We start from the raw sequence: 26,534 nt of genomic DNA on the forward strand, positions 1-26,534 counted from the left end.
AAGCAAAACGAGACCCGGCTCCAGTCTTATATGCCAAATACCTCCTTTCCCGCACCTGCAATACCTTGTCAGTTCCATGCGAGTCTCCCATTCAAGAACGTCAAGACGAGAGCCTTGTTGCTACGAAGGTGCCGCGAACACTGCGGCGTCGACCGCATCCAGAACAATCAGGTTTTCCGTTTAGTTGTTGCCCGAGCGACTGGATGTTTTGGACGCACAAGTTCGTTTCTGATAGGTACACGCGTCTTCCATCTTTGCCGATGCTGCGACATGACTCTAACCAAAGCGCTGCAGGCTCATCGTCTTTTGTTTGTAGTGGTGACGGTGTGAGGCTGGTGGCACCCCTGCGCTTTGAACGCTTTTCGCGCAAGCCCAGAGGCTCTCCACAAGCACGCCATCACTATGGCGTCGCCTCGCTGCGTCTGGAACCCGACGGGGTTCCTTCCAGAGTTGCAACCGCGCGTCTGAAGGCTAGCAGCACACACAAGGAGTCAAACTTGCCTTCCAGTCGACAAGAGCTTGTGCCGAAAAGCTCTGACGATCCGGCGGCTGCCTCTGCACTGAGGAACGATGCACAAGCCACCTCACCTGAGACGGATACGGAACCTTCCAGTGATGCTGGTCTCTCCGAAAATCGGACTGCCTCTGACGGTGTTACTGAGGACTTGTCGATTCGAGGCGAGGCTGTTACAAGCGCAGAAACTGGCCTTCGTGATGAAACGAGCCCTGCAGCTGCCGAGCGCTCCGCAGCAACCTCTGGAGTTTACCGAAAAAGCTCTTTACCGCTGGTTGCTGTCATTGGACGCCCAAACGTAGGCAAGTCTATGCTCGTGAACCGCATCAGCGGTACCTTTCGCACTGGTGCTGTCGTAGAGGATACACCGGGTGTTACCCGAGACCGCACGTACCAGTTAGCGAACTGGAGCGGAAGACACTTTCGTGTCGTCGATACCGGCGGTCTCGTTTTCGAAGACACTCCTGGAGACGTTTTTATTCCGCAAATTCGCCAGCAAGCGCTCATAGCTCTACGTGAGGCGGATGTTGTCGTTCTTGTCGTCGACGGCCAGCAGGGCGTTACCACCCTCGACCAGGATATCGCTGTTTTCCTTCGCAAGACTTGCGATGCGCGGGGCATCCTTGGTCGACGTATTCCAATCGTTGTTGCGGTCAATAAGTGTGAGAGCCAAACGATGGGCGAGGCCCAAGCTGCTGAGTTTTGGGAGCTGGGACTGGGCCAGCCGCTGGCTATCAGCAGTATTCACGGCAGCGGTGTCGCAGAATTGCTCGATGAAGTCTGTTACTATTTACCCAATCATGGCGATGATCAGGAGGAGGCGCTATTGTCACAAGAGTCTGGTATGCGGCGTGTCGCCATCATTGGTCGACCAAACGTCGGGAAATCGAGTCTGCTCAACGCGCTCCTCGGGGAAGAGCGGGTCATTGTGAGCGCCGTACCCGGCACCACGCGAGACGCGATCGATGAGCTCCTCATCCAACGCGACCCTCGCACCGGAAGAGAGACCTGCTACCTGCTCATCGATACGGCAGGCATTCGACGGAAGAAGAACGTGGAGTACGGCACGGAGTTTTTTATGATCAATCGAGCATTCAAAGCGATTCGTCGTGCAGACGTGGTTCTTTTGGTCCTTGATATGGAAGAGGGTATCACGGATCAGGACGCGGAGCTGGCGGAGCGTATCGTAGACGAGGGCAAGGCCTGCGTCATCGTTGGGAACAAGTGGGACGCTCTCGGTCGCAAGGATAATCGTCTCCATAACGAGGCACAACTGCGGGTGCGGGAGCGATTGCCAGTGATCCACTGGGCGGATATGATTTTCGTGAGCGCAAAGACCGGACAACGTATTCCACGTATCTTGGCTCTGGTGGACGCTGCAGCGGCACAGCACGCGCGACGCGTGTCAACGGCGGTGCTCAACGAGGTTCTCTTGGAAGCGGTGCAATGGCAAGCACCGCCGACGAATCGTCGAGGCCAGGGTGGCAAAATATACTACTGCACACAGGTTGCGGTGCAGCCACCGACCCTGGCCCTCTTTGTGAACGATCCTGAACTCTTCCCGGACACTTACAAGCGATATCTAGAGCGCAAGTTCCGTGAAGCGCTTGGATTTACCGGTACACCGATTCGACTGCTGTGGCGAGCGCGGAAGCGCCGTTCCAAGGCGGCATCCTCGCGAGCGACGCGTAAATGAGACGCATTTTCCTCGTAGATGAGGACTTGCGATGAACCTGGCCCGCTGTACTAAGGCCTGGCGGTCATTTCTGGAGCCGAAATGCGTGCCAGACCCGTGGACGAAATAGCACTTGGCTTCGATGACTTTTATGGCGCGTCTGCTTGGGCAAACGTGATTCAAAATGACGGCGCCTTTGACTGTATTCGTATGAGCGGTGGGTATGAATCCACCACACACACACACAGACAGATAGAGAGAGAAACTGAGATACCAGGCAAACCTGTGATATGACGTAGGTGCTCTGTCTCGGGCGTGCACCTCAATGTTTGGGACGCGTACCATTGTGCTCGATACCTGCCTTTGGGGTTTGTTCTGCGATCGCGTCCTTTGCCTATCTCTTATGCTCTGCCTTACGTATGCCGATGCCGCCTATACTCCCAGCTCTGTTGTCGGCAATCGGCAGTTACTGATGACAGCGATAGAGTCCTGGTTTGGGCGCTTTCGGAAGTAATCGACGCATTCCATGCTCAGGCGGAAGTTGCGATCTATGATTCGCTTGCCATGTTCCTGTTCTTTGCGTACTGCCTCGGTACACGCCTGGCAGCTGTGCCTCTTGGCTCTGCACAGCGGTTCGCGTATGTCGAGCGCACCCGTCTCCCCGAATGCTGGCCTGTGGCGCGTCAACGCTTGCACGATTGCTCGGTACATGTTCTCGACGGTACACACAAGTCGCCCAGCGATGCGTTGTGCGGTTTTCGCGCCCAGTCTCGGGCGCCACGATCAACAGCTTCTTCTCTGCGATCAGGCTGGCGAGCACTCTACTCAATAAACGTGCAAGCGTACGCTGTTCGATGGGATCGTGTATCGGTGGAATGCAGAGCGTCCCATGATGAATCAAGCACTTGAAGCGAAATCCAGGTTGGAGAACGAGTCGGGAGCTTCTGATGCGTCTACGCTCCCTTTGTACCAAGCTGTGACGCACGCCCTACTGCGAGCGATCACTTGTATGAAGGAAGGTCGCGTGCAATACCCTTCTCCATGCAAAAAAAATAAGAGACGGGAGCCTTCGCGAGCATATCCCATGTGAGTTATCATGCTGCTGTCGAGTGTTGCTCCGTCGATAGTCAGAGAGGGCGTAGGATTGAAATTTCGATCGGAATCGAGTGTTCGATTGCGTGAGAAGATCCGTGACCTTCGGTTTGGGCTCGTGAAAAAGTCGTCAACCGACGACGTCGAGTACGTTTGCTCGTCAATCCACTTGGACGATTTGCAGTGCCCACGAGTAACCCTGAAGTAGAAAGATCGAAATCTTGAAGAATGAATGCATTCAGCGAACGATGCACAAGAAAGGATAAGAATATCGGCTTGTACGTATGAACTGGTTCATGATATCGGTTATTTTACGGTACTGGAGTCTTGGGTGTCGCAAACAACTCGAACAGCAAAGCGCCGAACAAGCCATTCCGAATGAACCACTGATGATCCTAGAACTACTTATGAATCCTGAATCCCCTATGACTGCACTTTGAATGTCGATGCGGTACATCTCAAAGTAGCACGAGAAAAATCTAAAGCCAGAAACAGAGGCCTCTAGTTTCCTGTTCTATGCAAATCTACCATGCGTGTCGACGATACTTGTTCTCTCCTCTCGAACATCGGAAGGTTTTTCTGCGGACAAGTGAAAAGCTTCGGTTGCCGAATCAGTGTTCGCTGAAAAGGTTTCGAACAGACGAACGGACGGACGACGTCGTACCGTTTGCATGGTTTCGCCGGTGGAACCGGGGTTCACTGGCGTTCTGGTTACCACAGCAACGGGACGCGTTTCCAGGGCTTGTCGTGAAGCACTCGAGAGCTTTGCTGAACTCTGCTCTGAGAACACTGTATGTGAATTTGCTGGTGCTCAGGGCGTTCACGACGATAGCCGACTGCTGGGCGTCCAGACTGCGAACGACAGCGGCACCGCTGACACCGCATCGACTCTGAGTCCCAAGCAAGCGACGCCGCAGGCTGCATCGTGGGTCAAAGTCCACGACACCGGCGTGCGGAATACGTTTTTTGTACGCATAGAGTTGGAGCAGGCACCCAGACCAGTGGAACTGGTGAAACTGCTCTTTGAACAAACGCGAAAGCAGGGTTATGTAGCTGTACCGTCCTGTGAGAGCTTTTTCCCCATAGATGTTGTTTGCAAAGCCTATACTCGTCACGCGGCACTCGCTTTGGCGGATCATGTAAGCGCATGGTTGCAGGCACCGATGAGCGGTACGCATACGAAGCCGTGTCGCTTTGCGGTACGCTTCAGGTCCAGGAATAATGATCGAGTGCAAGCGCACGACTTTATCGACGTTATCTGCCGTCATGCGGTGCCACTGATTGAGCGGGGCCTCGCTCGAGTGGATCTCACCGAACCGGATGTCATTATTTACGTGCATATTCTGGGAAAGCTGTGCTGCTGCGGTGCAGTGCCTCGGGAGCTGCACCATCTCTCGTCGCCGCGCCTCAACATTCACGCGTGTATCCCGCGCCTCGCAGTCCAGGAGAAACGGGCCTTCGGGGAGCCACGAATTCATGCAGAGCCCGTGGCTGATCACTCAGCATCAGGGAAACGTCGGCGAGTAACAGACTCGCAAGCAGAACGAGATGGAAAGAGCACCGGCATTTCATCCTGTGATGGTGTTCAAGCTGAGTCGAACGGCGTGCCGCCGCCGTGACGGAACCCCAGCGTCTGGATGCCAGACGGGCGAGTGCTGTCGATACTCGAAGTGTACCCGACTCTGATGCATCTACGGATGAATCGTTCTCTCGCAGCACCGGCATTGTATGGAGCGGGGAACAGAAAACCAGCACTGTACGCGACTCCGATGCATCTACGGATGAATCGTTCTCTCGCAGCACCGGCATTGTATGGAGCGAGGAACAGAAAACCAGCACTGTACGCGACTCCGTCGTCTCGTACATGGCGCCGTCTTTCCCCGCATCATACTTGTAGAGCTCTTAGTGGAGACGAATATTGCGCTGTGCATGCGAATGCACGAATCCTCGGACAGTGAATCGCTCTCGGTACATCGCGTTCGTGCCTGATGATGCCTTGCATTCTGCGAAGGGCGTTCCAAGCGCAACGTTCACGATGCCGCGGCGTTTCACCAGCTGCACTGGAGGATGCTCTCGTGCAGCACTTGCTCGCACCTGCTTAACGACTAGAGACGCGTAAGCGCGAAGAACATATCGGGGGCGTCACGTTTTCCTCTGGAGCATGGAGATGGATTTCCTCCTTTTCGAATTCGGGTCAATACAACGTGTGCATGCACTGGAACCCATTGGATGATTGGATGTTGAAGGCACAGCATCCAGGAATGGAACGATCCCCAAGATGCTCATCGTCATCTCTGAATCGAATTCGAAGCGGATGTACTCAGGGTTTCAGGGGCACGTACGGCTCGTGACGGCTGCGGTAACTTGGGCAACCCAAAATGGTTTGGATAGTGACGTCCTCGTCATACGTCCTCGATAGAGTGCACGCTCGGAAGCGTCGGATGCATCTCGATAGCACTGGGGTTCGATGAAGCAAACCTCAGCTGATCCTTTCTGAGACTCGCCGTCCTGGATCCGCTGCGTTTCTTGTACGAAGTATCAGACTGAGACCCGGGCGTTTTGATCTCCAGAATATCGATTCTGCAGCGTTGCAATGGCACATCAACTTTACCTCGATGCTGGTGCATCCGTTTGCGCTGCTGACATCCGCGACGTCCGACTCTGACGATTGCCAAGGCCAGCGTGCGGAGATACGATCGCTGTCGACCTGGCGGATGCTTAGGGAATGCATCTGATGTATGGATATTTTGGAGCAGCCTTGATCGCTTGGATCACGGCAATAGACTCTGAAATATTGAATCGTGGAGCACTAGTATCGTCTACGCTTTTCGAAGGGAAATCGTTCGCGGTGTGCATAGAGAATCCGTTCCAGCCCTGCTGGATGGCTGAAACACCCCATGCGAGCGCCTCGCTCCTGGCGAGGATCCCATGTCCCGTTCCATGGGAACTGATGGTTTTGCATCCGTATTATGCCGTGCTTCAGCGAAATAGCCACACTGAGTATGAAACGATTCCTTCGAAAGTTCACTTGATTCAAAGACGACGTACGCACGGGAAGCTCGAGACATTTTTCCCGACGCTGATAGGGGCATTCGAGTCTCGCTTGAGAGAGCGCTTGGGCGTATGGTTGCTGGTTGAGCTTCACCAAACCAAGTGTCTCAGATTCGATGACCTAATCATGTGATGTTCGATCAGCGCACCGTACTTGACCTTGTGTATACGACTCTGTTTCACACTGTTCTTCTCGATTGGTTTCGTCGTCCAGCTATGCGTATGATACGTACCTGCCGTCCTGAGTGCATTGATGGGAATCGTGCAGAATCGATTCCTGCTTGCGTTGTCCGCGCTCGTCGACGAGGCAAGACCGCAGCCCTGACGCGCCATGAAACGCTCAGCATCGTGGGGTACTCGCGAACGACGAGACTGGTCAGGTGTTTGTTCTTGAAAATCCTTGAACAAGTTGGCGAATGCAGGCATCCCGTCTTTATACAAACGAAACCGTCGGTGATCCCAGCGCGGTCTCGAGTACTCGTAATCGAGATTGTTTGCTCGATCCATTAGGACGTTTGTGTACTCTCTACATGAAGCGTAGAAAGCATCCTCTTCAGTGGATTGGGTACTCCGAGTGCAGAGAAGCGCGCGGACGCCACCATTCTAAACGTTTGCATGCATCCTGGCGTCCAGCATGCCCGACTCTCGATCATACCGATGCCTAGAAAACGTGGGTACCTCCATCCGCTTTCCATTAAGGCCGTCGGCTCCGCCCTCTTAATTTAGAAGCGCACTGACGGCGGTGATGTGTTTGAATACGGAAACCACGCACACTAGATCGTCTAGCTCTTCACCTATCTTGAGCGATCGACCGTGAGCTTCGTTACTCGACTCGCGCCAGGTTTCCGTGGAGTGCTTCCACACGGATGTTCACTCGGTCGCTATCGACGCTGTGAATTTCTTTCGTTTTCATCCTTACAGACGAGAGACGTTGGGCGAGCTCCGTCGATTCTCTACTCCGCGACGTTGGAGTGAAGTAGGACTGCTAGTAGAGACAAGTCGAAGCGTTCTGAGAAGGCTATCCAGCACAATACCCATGTGCCTACGGCGACATCGTGAGCTTTCAGCTCAGTTTTGTTTCGCCCCTGATGCGATGTATAGCAGGAGATCGAAATCTCGATGCAATGCGCTGTATAGATCGTCGACGAATTGCCTGTAGGATACGTCTTGTCCTGGACAGTGCGAGGTGGACTGCAATCCTCCTTCACTTCAGTCATAATGAAGTACTCTGATGGTTGCGGAACATCAAAAGGAACAAGTAGATGTGTTCCGTGCCAAAAACAGGTATATTCAAAGAGTGGTTGCGGTCAACAGTAGAGAATGACCGGTTGATCACCCTAGGGAAAGCAAAACCGTCAAATGTAGTCGCCACGGACGTCCCTGTTCCTCAACAGCATGTTCGTGTGGTCGTGAAGACACCGGGATACAGTCGCGAAAAAGTCCTAGATTATGCATGGCCATCTTGCACCGAAATCGCAACGACAGCCTTCCTGGAGCGTCGCTATAGGTATGAAGCACAGTGACTTTGATTTGTTTTTTTTTCTGTGGGTGAGACTTCCTTTCGAAGATATGGTCGGAGCGTATGCCGGCATTCGCGGAACAGGGCGCCCATTGTATGTAAATTCGATTTAGATGAGAACGAGGATATCACGATCAGTTCGAGTTGCAGTGGATTCACTCTGCGGCCTCAGATTCGCTCGAGGAGAAAGCTCGTACAACGACACGAACAGCTTTGTCGAATTCTTGAAGACTTTTCCGGACGTTCGATGACGTCCTTCTATGTTACAACCTGGCGTTTGACCATTCTTCTTGCGTTCACGCTTTTGCCGATTCAAACGGGAATAGAGCAGCTTTTCATTCCACTGTACGCTCCGTAATCCAGGCCCAGTGAAAGAGCGTTCTCCATCTTGATACGGTATGATCGCTTCATTGGGCGAATCGCTGGAGTGTTCAGCACGCGGTGACACACCAGGCCATATGCCGTTGTTCTTCCGCGAGTCCATCCACCGCAGAGAGCGTCCTCACCTGGGTGCAGAGACAGGTGCATTCATTTTCAAAAAATATAAGGGATGAACTGAGATGTACACGTCCGGAGGCCGATATAGAGGGAAGGCAGCGGACCGCTTCGGCGATCGAAAATCACGGAGAGCCAACAGAGCACCAAATGGTACAGAAGGCGCGAGTTCCTGGAATCCTTGCATTGGCGAATCCAACCAGCGGCAAGAAATGCAAAGAGCTTTCCATCCGAGACATGAACGCTACTTTCAATATTAGGAGATCTGCGACGCTGAAGACGATACCCGAGGTGCTTACGCAATGTAATTTTGCAGGGCAGCATCTCAGGCTCGAAGTGTACAAGGAGACGCTGAAGCTGATAGCAGGCGGCCGGATATAAATACACTGGGAGGCGTCTGCGGGCGGAGATTAATTTACCAAATAATCGAAAAATTTTTTGTTTTCTTTACATGCACGTCCATGGGCATTTATCTAGTATACAGGACGCAAATCGAATAATCGTTTGGAGAGGCTAGCGCGCTCGCACACGAGCAGGGAATCCGCTTTAGCAGTGGCGTGCTCTGTTCAGCACAATACGTCGCTGAAAAAGGTGCAAGGCAGGCAGGCATCGTATTCCAACTATCCTCCTGGAAACGCGTCCGCCAGTGCGAGGCTCAGAGCAACGACATGAGCCTGGGCGATCCGGAGCGACGCTCGCACGCGTTGCTAACCCGCTTCCGAACTCGCCACCAAGCGGTTTCTTTTCTGCTGCTAGGAGCTCATGAATTGGCTGCATTGACTCGCGAAGAATCCCATCCGTCACTCGTATTTTTTTTCTGAGCCAGAACAGTGAGGCTTTTTTTTTGGCGTATAACGTCCCTGAGGGTACCTCTCGTGAAGCGCTCGAGATTAACGTGTGTATGGTTTCTGATTTTGGTTTGAAGTTTCCTTAACGTATGCGCTGTAGAGCCCAGGTCGCCGAGATGCCACTGCGACTCGTCACAGGATTCTAACACATGCGTGTGCAAATGACAGGTGCAACGATACGGAAGTATTGCATCTTCTGTACCGTGTATCCGTTGTGTGGTTGCATATGGGTTTCGTCGACAAATTCCGGAGCAATGTGGACAGCTGGCTGCCCTGTCGCCAGCATTCCTGCTTAAACTTGCTTGACGAGGTGCGTCATAGAGAGAGAGAGAGGCGAAACCAGGATCCCTCTAATAAGAAGCTACGTGATCCACCACGGTATTCTGTACGTTTCGGTACCGCGGATGCGAGCGACTCTGCTATTGAACCGTGATCGCAGTGAAAACGTTTCACAACAGAAATGACGACTTCGACTGGATTGCACCGGACAGAACAGAACGGCACGAAGAGAAGCTCCGCGCTAGTCACAGCTGCGTTCTCCTCGACGGTTTTTGAGTGGTGGAAAACGGCGGTGTCTAAACACAGGACATGTTTGTTTGGAAATGAGGAGCCACGAAGAGTGTTTCGACGGAGGTTAGGGTGCTTAACGCACTCGTCGCTTTGGCGGCGTTCAGGCGACCACGCAACGGACTCGTCGTCTGGGCAGGTACTGTTGCGATATTTGTTTGTCTCGTCTTTCCGAACAGCATTTTTGCCCTCTATGAGTTCCTATACGCAGGTCTGTTATTTGTCCCGAAACAAGTCTCACCGTTTGAGACTACGACCCGTTCAAACTGTAACAGTGTTCGCATTTCAATACAATATAGAGAGTAAGTGGGTCTGCGCGCGATAGTCTCACATTGAAGCATACCGGTTTCTTTGTCCATCGGTGTCCGGTTATCACCTTTCGTATCAGCGGGGCGGACAATTCAGATCCTATGGTTCCTTTGGTAGGATTTCTCAGAGGTCGCTTGTAGTGAAATGAATAGACAAGAGGAAACAGTCCCGTAGAAAGAGTTCAATGAACTCTGTTTCGGATGCACGATGAGAAGGATATGGACGACGAGAAATATGGTCGATCCGCGTGATGAAAGCAGACTTACGGACATCTACAAGTAGGGACGTTTTTTACACGCTCATAGTGACAGTGTAACATGTTTCCACCACCTTTCTCCAATCTGCAGGATACATTCCTGCTGTCGAACAACTAAGAGAAAAACAATCATAAACAAAAGGGCATGCAAATATATGTGCTCCAAAAATCGCTGCTCCTATAATAGGGCGTCTCGTGTGGACGCCAGCAAGTGCCTTCTCTCGATCGCTGTTCTTGAGCAACAGCGTATCGATGTAGCGAACTAGATTCTCCCAGATGCACAGCCTCTGGTGATGACCAGGAAGTAGACCTCGGGCATTAGCCCAGGATGCAGGACCCGACCAACCCCAGTGCAGCGTACCCGGATCAAGTCGGCGCTCGATCAATGCTCCAGTGCCCGGTACACCAGCTCGTGATCGCGCTTGAAACTTTGGAACGCAGATTCCATCCTGGGATCCGCGGAATGATTTTACCCGATCTGGTGTCCATGGGTGATACTAGCTACATCCAGGTACGTGCACGAACAATCGCCGCGACTCCAGATGCAGATATCGAAAGGCAAATCCTTCGTTATAGCAGACGCACCCTTGCAAGCACATGTACGAGTATATCTATATGCGCAGGCGCGCTCATTCGTCCGAGCATAAACATGCACGCCTGAATATACGCACGTACGTCCATGTATACATCCATAGACTTTCAAAGGAGGCAGAGGGCATGAACAGTGGTCTTTTTGTGAAATAACATCTCTGCATACCTGCAAGGCAGGCGGTAGTGATCCCCCACCCCGCCCCCGCCCCCCAACCCCGAGAAACATTAACATGCCCTGCCGCAGCGCTTACCCGGCCTCGACACCGATACGGAAAATCGTTCGCGATGGATAAACCCACGTCTGACTCGCCTGCTCCTCCAGCGATGAGAATCGCTGGAGGAGCTCCTCGGGTGCTGTTTCCAGTGCCATGCGCACCGTCTTGGCAACGTGCTCGACGGAGACTGCGAGTATGCCCCCCATGGACAAACGAAGTGTTTTCACAAGCTGCTGGGCAGCGCGTTCTGCTGGTCTGCTCGCACCGCTCGTTCGAGGCGGCGTCAGCAGCATGCCAGGCCTAAGGATATGCAGGGCCGCTCCGTATTCTGCACACAGCGCATGGACATGTTTCTCCGTCTCGCCTTTGACCCGCATGTAGAAGAAGAGAGATCGCTCTGAAGCACCAGATGCGGATATTAGTGCAATTTTCCGAGCTCCGCAAGCTAAAGCTGTTCTTACGAAACCACAAATATAGTCGTGATCGACCCGTTGGAAAACCTCTTTTGACCCCCCAGCGTCTTTCATTGTGGTTCCCAGCGCACACACGGCAGCGCCAACGCCGGAAAGACTCCATAGCGGACAGTCCTTCGAGCGCCGTTCCGCAGGCGTTAATGTTAGTTCCCCAAAGTCCTCCAGAACGATCACGCGCACTTTACCAGCGTCTGCGAACGGGAGGCGAACATTTGCGCGACGGCAAAGGGCAATGACTTCTTCGCACCGCGGAGTTGCCACCAGCTCACGAACGATAGCTTGGCCACAGGCTCCAGTGGCACCAGCAACGAGAACCTTGTACGAGGCTGCGGCACTCATGACGTGCCCGATAGCCCAGGGGTCGCTTTGTGGCGTTCAGCCGCAGCACCAGAAGCGCCAGTACCAGTACCGGGGTGTCGAGCGGAGTCGAACTGCAGGAGCAGTGTCAGTAGAAGCCACTGTAACAATAGACTCGCAGATTGGCAGTGCAGAAGCAGTACCCGAAGCAGCAACAGGTTTGCGAGAAGCAGCCGACGCTGCAAATCGGCTGCTCCTCGCAGGCCTTCCATGCAGATCAGTCGATGACACAACTTGGGGATCGTGAAACTGTAGAATGAAATTGTTTGCGAATGCAAAAGTCCCAATTGGTCATTGAAATTTACTTCGGGACACGCAGATGCAACTGACTGACACAATCAGGATTGCTGGAGTACAGCCAATAGCTCGGGTTCTGCGACGGAACCGTCGCACGAGACCCATGGAAGCCACCAAAACAGTCGTCTAGCACTCTAATGCGACTTTCTAAAGCAGAAAAGTTAACGCTATCAACTACGAGCGGAGCAGGTGCTCATCACATCTCATACGCCTGAGGATTCTGTTTCACGGCATGCGGTGCCATTGTCGTAGCGACGACAATCTCATTGACAAGATCACCTGCTTTGCTTCGAGCATATCGTCAAGAAGATAACGCAGAGCCGTTCTGTCTCCTTGTGGTGATCGTGCATGTTGGCTCGGCATTGTGGCAAGCGTCCGCACTAGGTAAAACACCAGCACCGTTTCAGATCGATCAGCCATCTAAGCTTCACGGGAACATGCACTCGAGGTCCATGGAACCTAGAAGCGTCAACAATCGTCATGCGGTGCGGTGTCCGGCTTGTTGCATTACTCGAGCATCCAACGGCATCTGCGTAGATTCCCTGACTTTGTCCCTAGGATGAAGCTGCTTCGCGTCTGATCCCTAATAAGTCTGAGACTGCTTCGGCGACCGCGCAACCCGCATGCCGAAAACACCGTGGAGGAACTCGGCAGTGTTGCTACGTCTATTGAATCCGCGCAAATGTATGCCAGTGATGCTTCATGTAATGTAAAGCGCACGGACGCTAACGGCAATCCTGTCCAGTCTGGTGACCAGGTCGGCCTGTTTCGCGAGTCACGCCGCGCACGACTTTTTCAGTAATTGCAGGCAACACTAGAGGCAGCCTTTCAACGAACCAGCAGCACCGGATGGGCGTCTCATTCGTGGATGGTAGCATGCGAGATCCGCGGGCGAAGCAGAGCTCGCTCCCCTGAATACCGATACCCGTCGTGCATCCGGGATGCCCGATACAATGGATTGATCCGGCACCATGCAACATGTGAGCCGCGGTTGCTAGCGCAGGCGCGAGCACTGCTCAGTGAACCGCCAAGACGCCGCGTTTCCACCGGGCAGCCCGCAGCAAGGCCCGGCGCTCGAGCACCCACAAGACCGTGCAACGGTCGTAGGGATCAGAGGATTCCGTACCTTCCTTCAAACGCATGGCAAACGCGACTGCAAATGGTTGCGGCAGAACATGCATATGCGCTAATGGCCATGTGCTCCTCGGTCCAGTCGGGAGCAATATCCCCGTGGCTGATCGCACCAATAGCAAAAGCCACATCCTCATCATTGGCTATATCATGAACAGCAAGTTCACGAATATCTCGAAGTTTTTCGCTCGTATCCGTGAGGAGGATTTTACGGCATCCCACGGGGAGATGTTTCGCAATGGGATTCGGCACCACTCTCATCAGTATTTCATTTGAGTTCGTCGCCAAAATTCGACGTTTCTCTAGCAGCTGCGCAACAAGTCCACTAAAGCGACGAAACGTGCGCGGTAACCGCACTCTAGGGTGCACTTCGATGAGAACGTTCTTTTCCGTGTGTATGAACACACGCAACCGACCCGCTTTGTTCAGAGGAGAGTCCAGCAGATTCAGCAGACAATGATGTGTGATGTCTGGGCGATATTTCGCGGGATCGCTCCCCAATGATCGGGTAATGAAGGTGGCGTGCTCCTCGCCCGAGAGCAGCACAAGCGGCTCCGCGGCACCTTGGCGCCGCTTTCCTTTATCGACCCGAGCGGCTTCAAGACAGGCCCCTTCAAGCACTACGTAGACTTTCCCACTGCCTATGTAGTCCTCAGTGGATACCTCTGTTCGTCGACGCTTCATTACACCCGTAAGTTCTACAACACCGAGAATATACTCGAACACCTGACACCGCCGTCCGATGTTTGACGGTACGGCGGGCAGGCCGGACGCCCGCCGCGACGCTGCGGAACACACACCCCAGCGACGGCTGTGGAGAAGTGTCGACGAGCTATTGGAGTTGTTGCAAACTGACGTTGCTTGCACACCAGTGTTACGGGGTATTCAGCGCTTGTGCTGGCGAAACACTAGGGAAGACATATCCGCAACAGATCCTTTGGGGGTTGTACGTGCGGCTGGTGTACGATTAACAAGGAAAGCGGTTACCGCTTGTGAAGCTTGCCACGTGCTATGCGGCCGCTGCTTTTGAAAGGGCATGAGCGCCCGCTGACCCAGCTCAAGTTCAATCCTGAAGGGGACCTGCTCTTTACAACCGCGAAAGATACGCGCCCAACGGTATGGTGGGCCTCCACCGGCGAGCGTCTCGGCACGTACGACGGCCACACGGGTGCTGTTTGGTCGTGCGACGTTTTCTGGGACTCGACGCGTCTTCTAACCGGCTCTGCCGATAACACTGCGCGCCTCTGGGACGTCCAGACGGGACGAGAGCTTTTTCGTTGGTCGCTACGATCTTCGGTGAGATCGGTGGGTGTGGCGCCCGGCTGCCGTTTGATGCACCTCGCGAACTCCAAGCTCCTGGGCCAGGAGTCCTGCATCCACCTCTTTCGTCTAAAGTCAGACGGTAACTGGCAGGAACAAGAGACGGAACCGTTCCTGGTGCTTCGTGGGCATACGGCGACCATAACTGGAGTCGTTTGGTACAACACGGCCGAGTATATGCTCTCGGTCTCGGAGGACGGCACAGTCCGCAAATGGGATGTCGAAACCGGCAAGGAAGTCGATCGTGCCAAGCGTCACAAGAAAGCAATCACCGATATCAAGTTCAGCAAGGATCATCAGATGTTTTTGACGGGATCTGCAGACGGGACAGCGGTTCTCTGGGATACCCACGCCATGCAGGAGATCAGGTCATTCGTTCTGGACCGGCCGCTCAATGCGGTGGACTTGTCGCCGCTCATGCCCCACGCAGTCGTCGGCGGTGGCCAGGAAGCGAGCCAAGTAACGACTACTGCTGGCAAAGCTGGCAAATTTGCAGCAACGTTCCTTCATTTGATTTATGGGGAAGAGATTTTCTCGGTGAAGGGCCACTTTGGCCCCATCAATTGTCTCTCTTTTACACCGGATGGACGTGGCTTTGCCTCCGGTGGTGAAGATGGATACGTCCGTTTGCATCACTTTGATGAAGAATATTACCGGCGAAGTAGTGAAATATAAAAGAGTTTTGTTGCACGACGTTTGGACTCGGGCAGGGCACGGGGCAGTTTCCGTCGCGTTCCCCAGCAGGCAGGCTTCCGCGATAGCGATGTCATGTAGTTGCCCTACAATAGGTCTGTGTCCGGAGTTGCTCTGGAAACAGGCTACGAAACGCGCTGTGGAGCACGCGATGCTTCGTTAGCTGGGCTGTGTAGCTCTAGAGGCACCGTGCATGGCATGCGCGCCCATACGGGGCTTGTTCACAGAAGCATAGGCGCGGTCGTTCATCGAAAGCGCTATGCCACGGTGCCTGCATCGAATGTGGTGAGTAATCGGCGACAGAGACCCGATATCTCCATTGCGAAACGAGTGTCACCAGACGTCTGTCAGACCCAATCCGTCCATGCAACGCCTATGGTTGCTTCTCGGGAGCCAGCGCTCCACTGTTTGGCACGCGACCGTCAAGGAAGCCACCGCTATCCGTCGGTGGCGTTCGGATATCAGCAGACAAGGCTTTTTCGAAGAGGTCATGCACGATGAATCGAACAGATTTGATGTTTGCGGTCGGAACGAAAGACAGCACCCCCAAAGATGCTCGCACCGGCTCCTCGATTCTATATGCTTGAGTTTTCACGCAGATTCTCTCCATGCGAAACCTGATTTCGCTGATCGCACCGGTTCATCGAGCCGCACTCCAACGTCCGAGCATCATCGTTCCGTGCACCTTGACGTCCAATAAGTCCATAGATTTCGCATTTGCATGCGTGTCTGGGCAATGCGCGCAACAAATCGATCATAGAACGCGCTGCGACGCGGCCGCGCGGCTTACGCGTGCGTTGGCGCGACGCACGCATCCGATGGCGGGAATTCGGCACGCATGCGTCACGTCGCATGCAACTGTTTTCTGTTCAACTTGCAGCTTGAACGTTTGCGGGCAGGAATGAAGGTTTTTTCAAATGCAGCGCTTCCTTTGTTCCTACGGAAGGATGCCGGGTCTATGGTGAAAAACAGGACGCGCTCTTTCCGTTCAAGGCCTTGTGCTGTTGTCACTTCGGCGCTGACTCTTGTGCTTTTTGGCGTCTTGATGTGGTTGCAGCGTGGCGCTAGGTTCGCGTCACCGGCTGCAAGCCGCCAGGAGTCGCAAGCCCGAGGCGTAGATGCCTCTGATGCTTTTGAACAACCTCAGGACAGCGTTTCGCAGACGGGCAACGGCCTGTCCATGCGCTCATCTTGCGCTGGTGAAGTCGTCTTCTTTATTCGCAGTCGGAGCAGCGATTTTCCCGAGCGCGTGCAGAGCGTCCTCAGCACCTGGGGCCAGCTCTTCCCACCGGAAGATCTCTTCTTTGTGTCTGGGGATCCTGTTCGAGACAAGTTCGGGGCGCAGGTGATTGTCGAACCGCGTATTGGAGCGGACCCGCTCTATGGACGTTTCCCCGTCCATGACCCGTTGGTGCTGGGTCTCGCATGGAATGTGCTGCAGCAGAGGCAGCAAGTCCGTTTTATCATGATTATTGACCCTGACACATTCGTTTTGCCCGATAATCTGTGCTCGTATGCGATCCCAGAGGTTTCCAGTGGTAGATCGCCCTACAATGACTACGTCTACAGTGGGTTCGGAGTTTATATGGGCCCGCCCTGGGGTGCGAATAACGCCGGCACCTCCTGCCTCGAAAAGGGCAGAGCACCGCGCGAGCTTCCGAACCAAGGCCCTGCGGGAATTTTCGCTTCTGGACCGGTCGGCGTCCTTCTCAGTCGGGCGTTGGTCCGCGACCTCGCGCCATACGCAGAGGCGATCTGGAATGAGACCCAGTGCATCGATACCGGTGATATGCGCCTCTGGATGGGCATGTACTTTCATGAGAATGATGCGCTGCAAGGGAAAACGGTCCGTGATGCGATGTTGTGCTCCTCATTGACAGCATCGGGAAATCTGATGTCTGTATACGAGACCTTGCCGCCGAACCATGCCGTTGTCGAGCGAGACTTCGAGACCTTCTATGCCACACTGCCGCAAACAAGTCCAGATCATGCAAGAATTCTCATGGAGATGTTTCGCAGGCATCAAATGAGCGCGCTAAGCGCCGCCGATATCATGCTCGAGTTCCAGCGTCTGCGGAAATGGCGAGAAAACGTACGTTAAGGGCGTGTTCAGAGACCCGCGATGTTCCACGAGACCCTGCGCCGCCATCTGATGTTTTCGCACATTGCATATCTGCGTTTGAGGTGCTTGATGACGATTCTTTAGGACATCTCAACGGTGCTGTTGCCTGCTGTGCACCGCGGACAACAAATGAAGCGATTCGGCTCTCCGATAAAGCTCTTTGAATCGGATGCCACGCGAGGAACGCGGAAAAGCGCGATGCAAACCTTTTTCAACGCAGGCGCTGGATTCACGTTCACAGGGTTGCCTCGTTCACCGGATCCTCCATGTGCAACAAAGACCTGCGCGATGAGAGACTGCATTGGTCCAAGAACTGGATTCGCCTTGACGGAGTTACCCCGTGCACCGGATGCTCCATGCGCAACACAGGTACGCGAGCTGACAGGCTGCTCCGGCACACGCAACGAGACAGCTTTGAAATATGTATCGTATTCTGGCAGATTTCAATATCTCGGTATATTATTCATCAGAAACCCGAAGCCTGGTACCATAAAACGAACACGTCGTATCCGTCCTCTGGACATGCGTCCGCGAAAGCAGAGTTCGTCAGCGACCAGTAGGGAGGCAAACGAGGCATCTGTGGTTCGCAGATGAGCGCGACAACATCGGCTCAAGCCTCGTGCACCGCTTCATACAGGCGCTGCATGTAGAGAAACGCGGTTGTCAATCCGCACCGCAATTAAGACTCGATTGCAGCAGAGAAAAGGGCAGTCAACGGAAGCGTGCCCCCTGGGTACGTGCACGAAAACAAAATGTGCAGCCTCGTCCGCATGAGGCGATCGCGTGCATCCTATCATACGCTTCGCCAGAGACCTGGCGGATACAGCGTCGTATGATCGGACCATGCTGCGCAGAGCCGAATCCGTTCATGTACGATGTTGCATGCTCTAATAGAATCCCCGTAAACGACCAGAGAGCAGTTTAGAATGTCAGGGTGCGACACACCCTATGGTGCCCCGGATGTACCCGAACGACATCAGATGAAGGGAGACCAGATGTGGTGTTCCCCGTGCAGCGACTCAGTTTCATTGCTTAAACCCAAAACCGCTCTTCTTGGATGACGAGGCATCACTCTTCTTCTTATTAAGTTTTCGACGAGCAGCTCGGTTCCCGATATTGCTTGCCAGATCCCCAGATGCCAGGTTCGTCGCCAAGTCTCCCGGATTCTGTGACGCATTCGAAGGAACCGGTCCAGCGCCACTGCCACCGCCCATCATCCTTCTCGACATCTGGGCCATCACGTTCCTCATGTTCACGAAATCGCGCATGAGGCTCTCCACTTGCTCCAGCGATCGACCCGATCCCCGGGCAATCCGTCGCATGCGACTCGCCGCCGTTTTATCAACGGTGAGTAGATCGGGATTCGCGCGCTCCCGCGGCGTCATCGAATTAATGACAGACTCAGCTAGGCGCAGACGCTTTTCGCCAGCGCGCAACTGGTCCTCCTTCAGCATACCGGAGACGCCAGGCAACAACTTTAGAACGCCGGCGAAGGAACCCATCGAACGCACGAACCGAGTCTGGCGTAAAAAGTCATTGAAATCAAAGCGCGCCTCCAGCATCTTGCGAGCCAGCTGTTCAGCCTCCTTTTCGTCGACCGCCTCCTGCGCACGCTCAACCAGCGTGATGATATCACCCATGCCGAGGATGCGTGACGCCATTCGATCTGGATAGAATTTCTCCAGTTTGTCCAGTTTCTCACCAACCCCGATGAATTTAATCGGCGCCCCCGAGATCTGCTTGATCGACAACGCTGCGCCGCCGCGCGTGTCGCCATCCATTTTCGTGAGGATCGCACCCGTGATCCCAATCCGCTCATGGAATGCTCGCGTGATATTGGCTGCCTCCTGACCGATCATCCCATCGACAACGAGCAGGATTTCCGCTGGAGAGAGCACCCGCTTGATCTGTTGAAGCTCCTCCATGAGTCGCTCATCGATGACTTGGCGGCCGGCTGTGTCCACGATCATAAAATCGAACGCTTTCTGTTTGGCGTAGTCGAGGGCTCTGGTGGCCACCTCCAGTGCGGTAACGGAGCCGGTCCCAACCATAGCTGGGATGAAAACTTCCGTTTCAATTTGTTGACCTAGCGTTTGGAGTTGCTCGACTGCGGCTGGTCGCTGCACATCAGCCGCAACGAGCAGAACCTTTTTCCGCGATCGCTTTTCGGTTTGGAGTAAACGTGCAAGTTTCGCTGATTGTGTCGTCTTGCCAGCGCCCTGCAGGCCGGCCATGAGAATCACGGTAGGTTTCGTGGGACTCTCTGCTAGTGCCGGCAGAGGAGATGCACCCGCCTTGCTGGAACTGGTCGCCGGGTCACCGCCTAGCAGGCGAATCAGCTCGTCGTAGACGATTTTCACGAACTGCTGGCCTGGTGTTACGCCTTTCACAACCTTCATGTTCAGCGCTTGCTCTTTAATCGCGGCAAGGAGGATGTCGACCACTTTGACGTTTACATCAGCGTCAATCAAGGCGCGCCTCACTTCTTTAAGGGTCGGCTCGATATTGGTCTCCGTGATTTTGTCCAGACCTCGCAGTGCGGCCAATGAGCGTTGAAAGTTTTCGGTAAGGGCTTCAAAAAGCATTCGGGTACCTGCAAAGCCATGAGGAGAACCCCGCAGAGCGTGAAACCTGCGGAAAGCAACCTGCTCCCTCTCCAGGTGCAGCACTCTTGCTGTTGCAATACCCGCCCTGTCGTAGCTTCCTAGCCACGCTGACTTGTGACGGAAAGAGCATCCCGTGCTCGCCTGGGGCCCGAACCCGCGGCTGTTTCTTCCGGGGCAAACAGCTCGCAGCTGCCTATTGCGGGAGGTTCTTGACCAACAAACGTGAACCTGAAAGGCTGTTTGCATCTCCAGTCGCTCGAAGCGTCCGAACTGTGCACCCGCTCAGCTGCAAGTACCTGAACTTGCCGGCTGTTAGGAATCAAGCGTCCCCTCGCGAAGGCGACGGGCACGCGCCAGCGTGCGGCCTCGCGCCCACGTACGCCGGGAGGCCGCCCGCCGCCGCCGCATCACCGGGGCGGGATCGCCATCGCACCCGGACCTGTCGAAGCATTTGCGGGTACGCTCGTGCCGATGAACATGGAACACTGCACTGCATGCTGTTTCCCTGATTTTCAGTATTTGCGAGGTTTTTATTCGATGTCCAGTTTTGGTGTATGAAGTGCAGCAGTAAGCGTGCGCAGACACACAAGTCGTTGTATGAATCTCGGACGCAATTTTGATGTGGAATCCTCGCCGCGTTGCAGATGCAGTTTGCTCTGTTACCGGATTCAGGATAATTTGCAATGCGCTCGAACAAGGACTTGTAAATGAATCGAGTACCTCTTCCAAAGCATATGTGTGAACATCGATTATTTACTTGTTGTTAGGTGTAGCATGCTTAAATCCCCCATGCTTTAAGTTTTTCCAAGCATTTTGTCGCTAGGCAACTCGTCGACGTCCGTGATGACATGTCAACAAGCTGATGCCGAATTTTCACAGAGCTTATCGTGTTCAATAATCGATTCTGTTCGTAAGACAAATCCACTTTTCTTTGTTGCCATTGATGAAATGGCATACCTCTGCATAATGATACCTTTCATGGAATATGCTCCCAGACGCCCCGATGTCTTATGTTCGCATGGAAAGGAGCCTTCGGATTGGATTTCATTTGTGGCAGTGATTGCTTCCAGTGGAGTTCGCATCACCGCTTTGCAGGAATGGAGCGCAAACAGATCGAAATGTCTCGACGTGTTCTCAAGGCTGGATTTGTCTTTTGGTGCTTGTTTCATCATGGACAACATCGCGTTCCACGTATGCTCCATCTATTGGGGAAGTGTGCGCTTGCATGCGCAGCGGACGGCGTAATCGCCGCAAAAAGACGCAATGATGAAGCCACTGATGGCGGAGTGCAGCACCGGACGCGGAAACGGAGGAGTGCATCGAGGCGAGCCCCTGCAACTGTCAAGGGCGTTTATCGAATGGTGGTGCAAGCGTTCGCAGGCCAGAGAACGGCGCTAAGAGCAGAATGAGGTGTGATTCAGGTTTGAGAACTCCTGACGACTGCCAAATGTAACCCTTGCCAGGGGTGCACAGAGGCTTGATCTAAATTGGATGAAGATAGTACGTGAAACGTAAATTCCTATTTCCGCCTGTGCATAAATTGGGTGAACAACATCTGGAAGCAGCGAAATTTTGCCTTTGACGCTGCCTTGATTATCCTTCGACCGCTGGTGACGGAACTGTAAAGAAGCGAGAGACCGGCGTCGTTCAAGTCTGTGATCAGAGGACGGATAAGGGAGCAGTCGCAGAATGTCTCGCATATGCTGGTATAGATGGTATTGGAAAGAAAAGGGAAACCTCAGCGTATAGGGGCCAATCAGTGGATCTGCTCTATTTCATACCGACATGGATGTAGTAGGGCGATGCAAGAATTGCCACGAGTGCTGGCCTTGCAAAAGAAAATAGGAATAGAAGCCGCGGTGTCCAAGTCTATTCCGCCATAACATACCATTCGACAGACGCTATGTACTCGTGAATACGGGCGCTCTCTGTATTCCACATCTCGCTCGCTCGCTCGCTCGCTCGACGCTTCGAAATACTATGCGTTGATTGGTGCACTCTACCGGAAATGTCTCGTTTTATGGAAGATGTTTTGCACCATCACTTGTCCACATCTGTTTGTGGTACAGTGGAAGAGGGCGGTCCTTCAGTATGCCTCGCTACCTAGCTCGATAAATGTGGTCGAGAGAGACGCCACGTTTCGATGCAGTTCAGCGGGTATCGTTTCCTGGAAACGCTGGCCGTTGGAATAGCAACATGCTTTCATCGCCAATTGCAGTCGTCACAATGGTAAATAAAAAGCCCCTGTGGTTTTTACAATGCATTGGGAACGTTGCAGCGCGCCGCTCGGCGGCCAGGTTCCTCGAGCACCTGTGCGCTCTGATCTACTCGGGCGATATTCCGGTACGTGCGCGAAAAGTGATAAAATCCTGGCGCTAGACTCATCGATCATGAACCATCAAAAAGAAGGTCAGCACCAAAAACCTCCGAACATCAAAGCCCGCCGATCCAACGAAAGGCCATTCAGTTTCTAGACGAATCGTGCCGCAGCGCCCGGCCCCAGTTGCCACTGCTCCTCCAGGAACGCTGGTCTGATCTAGCGTCTATTCCCCAAACAGAAACATTTCGAGACTTGCTGATGCATAGAGACATCTGTTATGGTTCGGTGGTTTCACGCGCCGTTATTTGCTGCCATCACGCGTCCAGACGGGTTTGGCTCGACCCATAGATCTTGTTCCAAAAAATCCCTGCAGTGCCTGCAAAAGGTTACTCGAAAGCCAGGAGGATAACCCATGCCAGACCGCAGAACAATAGCGCGATGGGAAACTGCGCAAGAGGTTTCCGACCAGCTTGGACGCCCACATCCGCTAGCAGTGTCGAGCTCGCGAACACGGACCATCCCAGCGCGACGAGGATCGTCACAACGCGCAGCAAACTCTCGATAACCTGACTAGCGACGGCTGCGTGCCATATCAGACAAAGCACTGCTCCAACGAATAAAGGCGTCACTGCATACCCGAGCAAGCAGATGCTCTGAAATAGCGGTAGCTTGCACCCTAACAGCGAAGCGTTCAGCGTTACGATGGCGCCTCCAACCCAGATTATCACAAACACCAGACTGAACACTGTCGACGGAGCGCTCTTTGAAACAGCGGACAGCGTCACCGACAGTGCCAGACAGACAAGCAGTGGGCCCCACAGGTCCCAGTCGTGCAACTCTGTCTGTAACTCGGCTGCACGACGTCGAGCTTCGGGAAGCGATAGGCCCCGGTCACTCGCACAACGACACGGTAGCGCGACCAAGCGTGCGCGTTTAAGAACGACCCGCAAGTCTCGAAGAATAGAGTCCAGTAAGCTTTCGTCCAGCGTGCTCGGAGACACCATCCACTTGCAGGTAGAGGCCAGTGAATAGTGGAGAAGCACACGCGGCAATGGCCTGGAAAGAGACGCTTGCCAGTGGACACGTGTCTCGTTGCTGCCCAGGTACGCGAATCGCCCGCGGGATTTGCGCGAAAGCTACGGCGGACCTGCTTCTGGTGTAACGTCGACATCTCGCTTTCTTTTGACAAAGCGTTTACACGGACGTGTGATTCCCTCATGTGCGGTTGATAGCAGCAGTCGCGAAAAGTTCTATCGATTGATTTACCTACATCTAAATTGCACGATGCATAATTTTCCTCGGAGGTACCAGTTCTTTCGTACGTTCGAAAGTGTACCGAGCCTGTTGTGAGCGTCAGCGATAGCACTTGGAGCGCAGTTGCTGACGCATGACGAAAACGGAACAGCTTTGCCGTACCACGGAGCGTGTCAGCTCCCGGGCCGGTATCATCGATGCACGGCACGCGTGCGCGACACGATACTGGCCTGGTTGCATGATTCTCGCGACGGTAACGCCATGACTGTAGGCGAGGTGCAGGCACGCGCGTCGTGGGGCTTCTTCTACGCATCATAGGGACGCATTCCGCCGAATCAAATGTTATGGATGGAGATTGCCTGATACCGGAGAAACAACCAAGTGGACCCTCGGTTACGTTTCACTGGTGATGATGCGCGATTCCGTGGACGAGCGCGTCCATGTTGCTCTGCGTCCAGGGCGGGTCAAGGAGCCTGTTCTGCTGTCGCCATGAGCTCATCGCGTTTGGTGTGTCGGGCCGACGATTGCTAGCTGCTAAGTTGAAGTGCTTGGTGTGGCGGAGTTAGGTTATGCGTGTGCACGTGCCGCAGGTGAATACCGCTGTCTCTTTTTTCGACTGAGCGTCGCGCGGTCAAGCCCCGGCAGGATGCATCCCGCTCTGCTTTCTATGCTTGAGCACGCTGGACGCTGCTCCATAGCATGATGCGAGCATCGCGTTGGCGTTCACTGTCGTGCCGTGCTCCTCCGTCAGCCGTTCCTTCCAGACTCATCGAGTGCACGCCTCATTCGTGGAAGTGGAGCGTATTATAGAGTTTTGCCCTGAGTGCCGCCCGGCAGACGACCAAACATGGCATCGAAGCATCGTTCAGGGAAGTCAGCTCGACTGGACTCGGCAATCAGAGACTCGGGTTTTCCTCGAACTCTAGGTTTAGCATCAGCAGTGCAGCACCGAACGAAATCCAACGTACGAGCACGCGGATCGTACCTCGAATATGGACTCCTGGGTCTAGAGCAGCGGGGAACCGTCGCGTTCCCAGGGATTCATGATGAGCGCATCACAACTGCCCGCTCGGATGCTTGTCTAGCTGGGCGTTCAACCACAGCGAGTGAGTTTGAATTCATGCTGGCACGGATACCGACCAAGGAATACCGTCTTGCGGTGTGCGACCGCGCACGCATTGGACATCGTCTCTGCACAGCATCAATGCTGTACAAGATGCATGCATCCGCTCATGTTGTGCACCAAACGGCCGGAGTTGCGCACTTACGACCCGCTTGTCCCCCAAAGCATGTGCAGCCTACGCCAAGATCTTTCTCTGTGGAGAATCGATGTTGTTGGAGATATCCAGCGCTGCTTGCATGAGCAAAACAACAGACAAAATGCCTAACGCGCCGCGCTGGCAGGACGCGAGATATTTTTCGCAGCTGCGTGACACGGCCGGCGGAGGCGGCGGCTGGCATTTCTCGCGCCTAATCTGAAATTCGAGCAAGATTTGAGGTTGAACGGCTGGACGTGTAACGCTACGCAGGCACACGGTACAAGACTTTGGAGCAACTTGAGTTTTCCAGGAACACTGGAAGTGTGTGTGCGAAATGGTTGGTGAAAAGGTATCCACCTCAAGGCGTGGTAGTGCGCAGGACGTCTCAAAGAACACACCCGAGGCAGACGCAACCGCAGGAGCCTATGGGTCGCCTGCGCTGCACGGTGCCTCCTGGGGCGGCACCTCGCTGCGACAACGTCAGCGGAACGCACTGGGCTTGCCAAGATCAAGTCCGGATCAAGATGAATCGCGGCAAAGGTCACCGACTCCTGGACGGAGCTGTCCAGCGTCACCACCTGCTACCCGATTACAGGGAAAGGCCGAGGAAGGCCGTCGTCACAGCACGGAACAACGTCGTAGTCTGGGCGACTTTGAAAGTTTATCTTCTCGTTCGAGCCAAAGCAGTGGACCTATGTCGCCGACACTCTCGGGGTTACAGACTGAGCTCATTCCGGAGCACGCACCTCTAGACCCGGGTTTGCCGTCGAGCCTTTTTGGCCTGGGGCCGACCTGCAAGGAACACGACTCGTTCTCGGTGCCAGGTCAGAAGGGCGCACGCCCGCCACATCGACGAACACATGAGTATAGCCACGAACACGCGGCAGGGGCCGACATGGGGCCCTCCACGCGTATCGGTAGCCTGGAAGTTATACCACGCTTGGTCAGCGACGAGGGCATCCACGCGCAGTTGATGGATACACCGCGACTGGGCTCTTTTGACGCATCCGGAGGCAGTATCGCACGGTCGCTAGACTCTTGGCGCCCTTGCTTGCCAAGCGACGAAATTTTTTGCGACATTGATGGGTCACAGGTCCAGAAACTGGAGAAACTCGTGGGTGCGCTGCGCGCTTTGGTCCCGAGTGATGAGGAACGCTGCACAATTCTGGGGAACGAACTGCGGAACGCGCTCGAGCACCGCGGACTGAGTGTTCAGATCCACACGGTCATGCGGATGCTCGAAGACGCTGATCAAATAGAGTTGACGAAGGGACATTGATGTTTTGGGTCCATCGACGTAGGCGAGCGCATGTCGCAAAAAGCGCTCGCCTTTGTTTCCTAACGTGAGCGATTAACACGTACCGATAGATGGCAGCGTCCCTATAAACGCTGCTCGTGGGGTCGGTGTAAAGGTAACCAGTGCTGTCGCCTGGCAACTGGGTGGTAAACGAAATCAGGCGCTGCTGCATCGAGCGGCAGGGCCTTGGCGTAGGTCCCACATCTACACTCGTGACAGATTAAAACGGGAGACTGAGGTGCTCCCTCACTTTTTACCTTTCGATGTTTCCGA

The 26,534-nt window shown here is 54.1% G+C and overlaps 9 protein-coding genes across 9 annotated transcripts, besides 2 other annotated features; 5 read left to right on the forward strand and 4 right to left on the reverse strand.

Moving 5' to 3' along the window:
- Window positions 1-93: part of a sequence feature (possible transcribed region) that runs on past the window's edge.
- Window positions 94-203: 110 nt separating this feature from the next.
- On the forward strand, window positions 204-2,210 carry CYME_CMC059C (GTP-binding protein of engA family; the record flags this gene model as incomplete). Its single annotated transcript, XM_005535228.1, has 1 exon — window positions 204-2,210. One exon carries the CDS (start codon window positions 204-206, stop codon window positions 2,208-2,210), a length of 2,007 nt encoding a protein of 668 aa, XP_005535285.1.
- A 1,742-nt stretch (window positions 2,211-3,952) lies between these two features.
- Window positions 3,953-4,900, forward strand: CYME_CMC060C (hypothetical protein, conserved; the record flags this gene model as incomplete). The annotated part of the gene is made up of 1 exon (XM_005535229.1): window positions 3,953-4,900. One exon carries the CDS (start codon window positions 3,953-3,955, stop codon window positions 4,898-4,900), a length of 948 nt encoding a protein of 315 aa, XP_005535286.1.
- Window positions 4,901-8,777: 3,877 nt separating this feature from the next.
- Window positions 8,778-10,051: a sequence feature (possible transcribed region).
- Window positions 10,052-11,164: 1,113 nt separating this feature from the next.
- On the reverse strand, window positions 11,165-11,944 carry CYME_CMC062C (similar to Tat-interacting protein TIP30; the record flags this gene model as incomplete). The annotated part of the gene is made up of 1 exon (XM_005535230.1): window positions 11,165-11,944. One exon carries the CDS (start codon window positions 11,942-11,944, stop codon window positions 11,165-11,167), a length of 780 nt encoding a protein of 259 aa, XP_005535287.1.
- Window positions 11,945-13,369: 1,425 nt separating this feature from the next.
- CYME_CMC063C (probable ribosome biogenesis protein NEP1) lies at window positions 13,370-14,074 on the reverse strand (the record flags this gene model as incomplete). The annotated part of the gene is made up of 1 exon (XM_005535231.1): window positions 13,370-14,074. One exon carries the CDS (start codon window positions 14,072-14,074, stop codon window positions 13,370-13,372), a length of 705 nt encoding a protein of 234 aa, XP_005535288.1.
- A 327-nt stretch (window positions 14,075-14,401) lies between these two features.
- CYME_CMC064C (eukaryotic translation initiation factor eIF-3 subunit I) lies at window positions 14,402-15,385 on the forward strand (the record flags this gene model as incomplete). The annotated part of the gene is made up of 1 exon (XM_005535232.1): window positions 14,402-15,385. The coding sequence occupies one exon, from the start codon at window positions 14,402-14,404 to the stop codon at window positions 15,383-15,385; it is 984 nt and encodes a 327-aa protein (XP_005535289.1).
- An 856-nt stretch (window positions 15,386-16,241) lies between these two features.
- Window positions 16,242-17,504, forward strand: CYME_CMC065C (hypothetical protein; the record flags this gene model as incomplete). The annotated part of the gene is made up of 1 exon (XM_005535233.1): window positions 16,242-17,504. The coding sequence occupies one exon, from the start codon at window positions 16,242-16,244 to the stop codon at window positions 17,502-17,504; it is 1,263 nt and encodes a 420-aa protein (XP_005535290.1).
- Window positions 17,505-18,550: 1,046 nt separating this feature from the next.
- On the reverse strand, window positions 18,551-20,377 carry CYME_CMC066C (signal recognition particle SRP54 homolog ffh; the record flags this gene model as incomplete). Its single annotated transcript, XM_005535234.1, has 1 exon — window positions 18,551-20,377. The coding sequence occupies one exon, from the start codon at window positions 20,375-20,377 to the stop codon at window positions 18,551-18,553; it is 1,827 nt and encodes a 608-aa protein (XP_005535291.1).
- Window positions 20,378-22,837: 2,460 nt separating this feature from the next.
- On the reverse strand, window positions 22,838-23,455 carry CYME_CMC067C (hypothetical protein, conserved; the record flags this gene model as incomplete). Its single annotated transcript, XM_005535235.1, has 1 exon — window positions 22,838-23,455. One exon carries the CDS (start codon window positions 23,453-23,455, stop codon window positions 22,838-22,840), a length of 618 nt encoding a protein of 205 aa, XP_005535292.1.
- A 1,843-nt stretch (window positions 23,456-25,298) lies between these two features.
- On the forward strand, window positions 25,299-26,243 carry CYME_CMC068C (hypothetical protein; the record flags this gene model as incomplete). Its single annotated transcript, XM_005535236.1, has 1 exon — window positions 25,299-26,243. One exon carries the CDS (start codon window positions 25,299-25,301, stop codon window positions 26,241-26,243), a length of 945 nt encoding a protein of 314 aa, XP_005535293.1.
- Between the last annotated feature and the right edge of the window lie 291 nt (window positions 26,244-26,534).

The sequence above is a fragment of the Cyanidioschyzon merolae genome, chromosome 3, assembly GCF_000091205.1.
Source record: "Cyanidioschyzon merolae strain 10D DNA, chromosome 3, complete genome".
Taxonomy (NCBI): Eukaryota; Rhodophyta; class Bangiophyceae; order Cyanidiales; family Cyanidiaceae; genus Cyanidioschyzon; species Cyanidioschyzon merolae.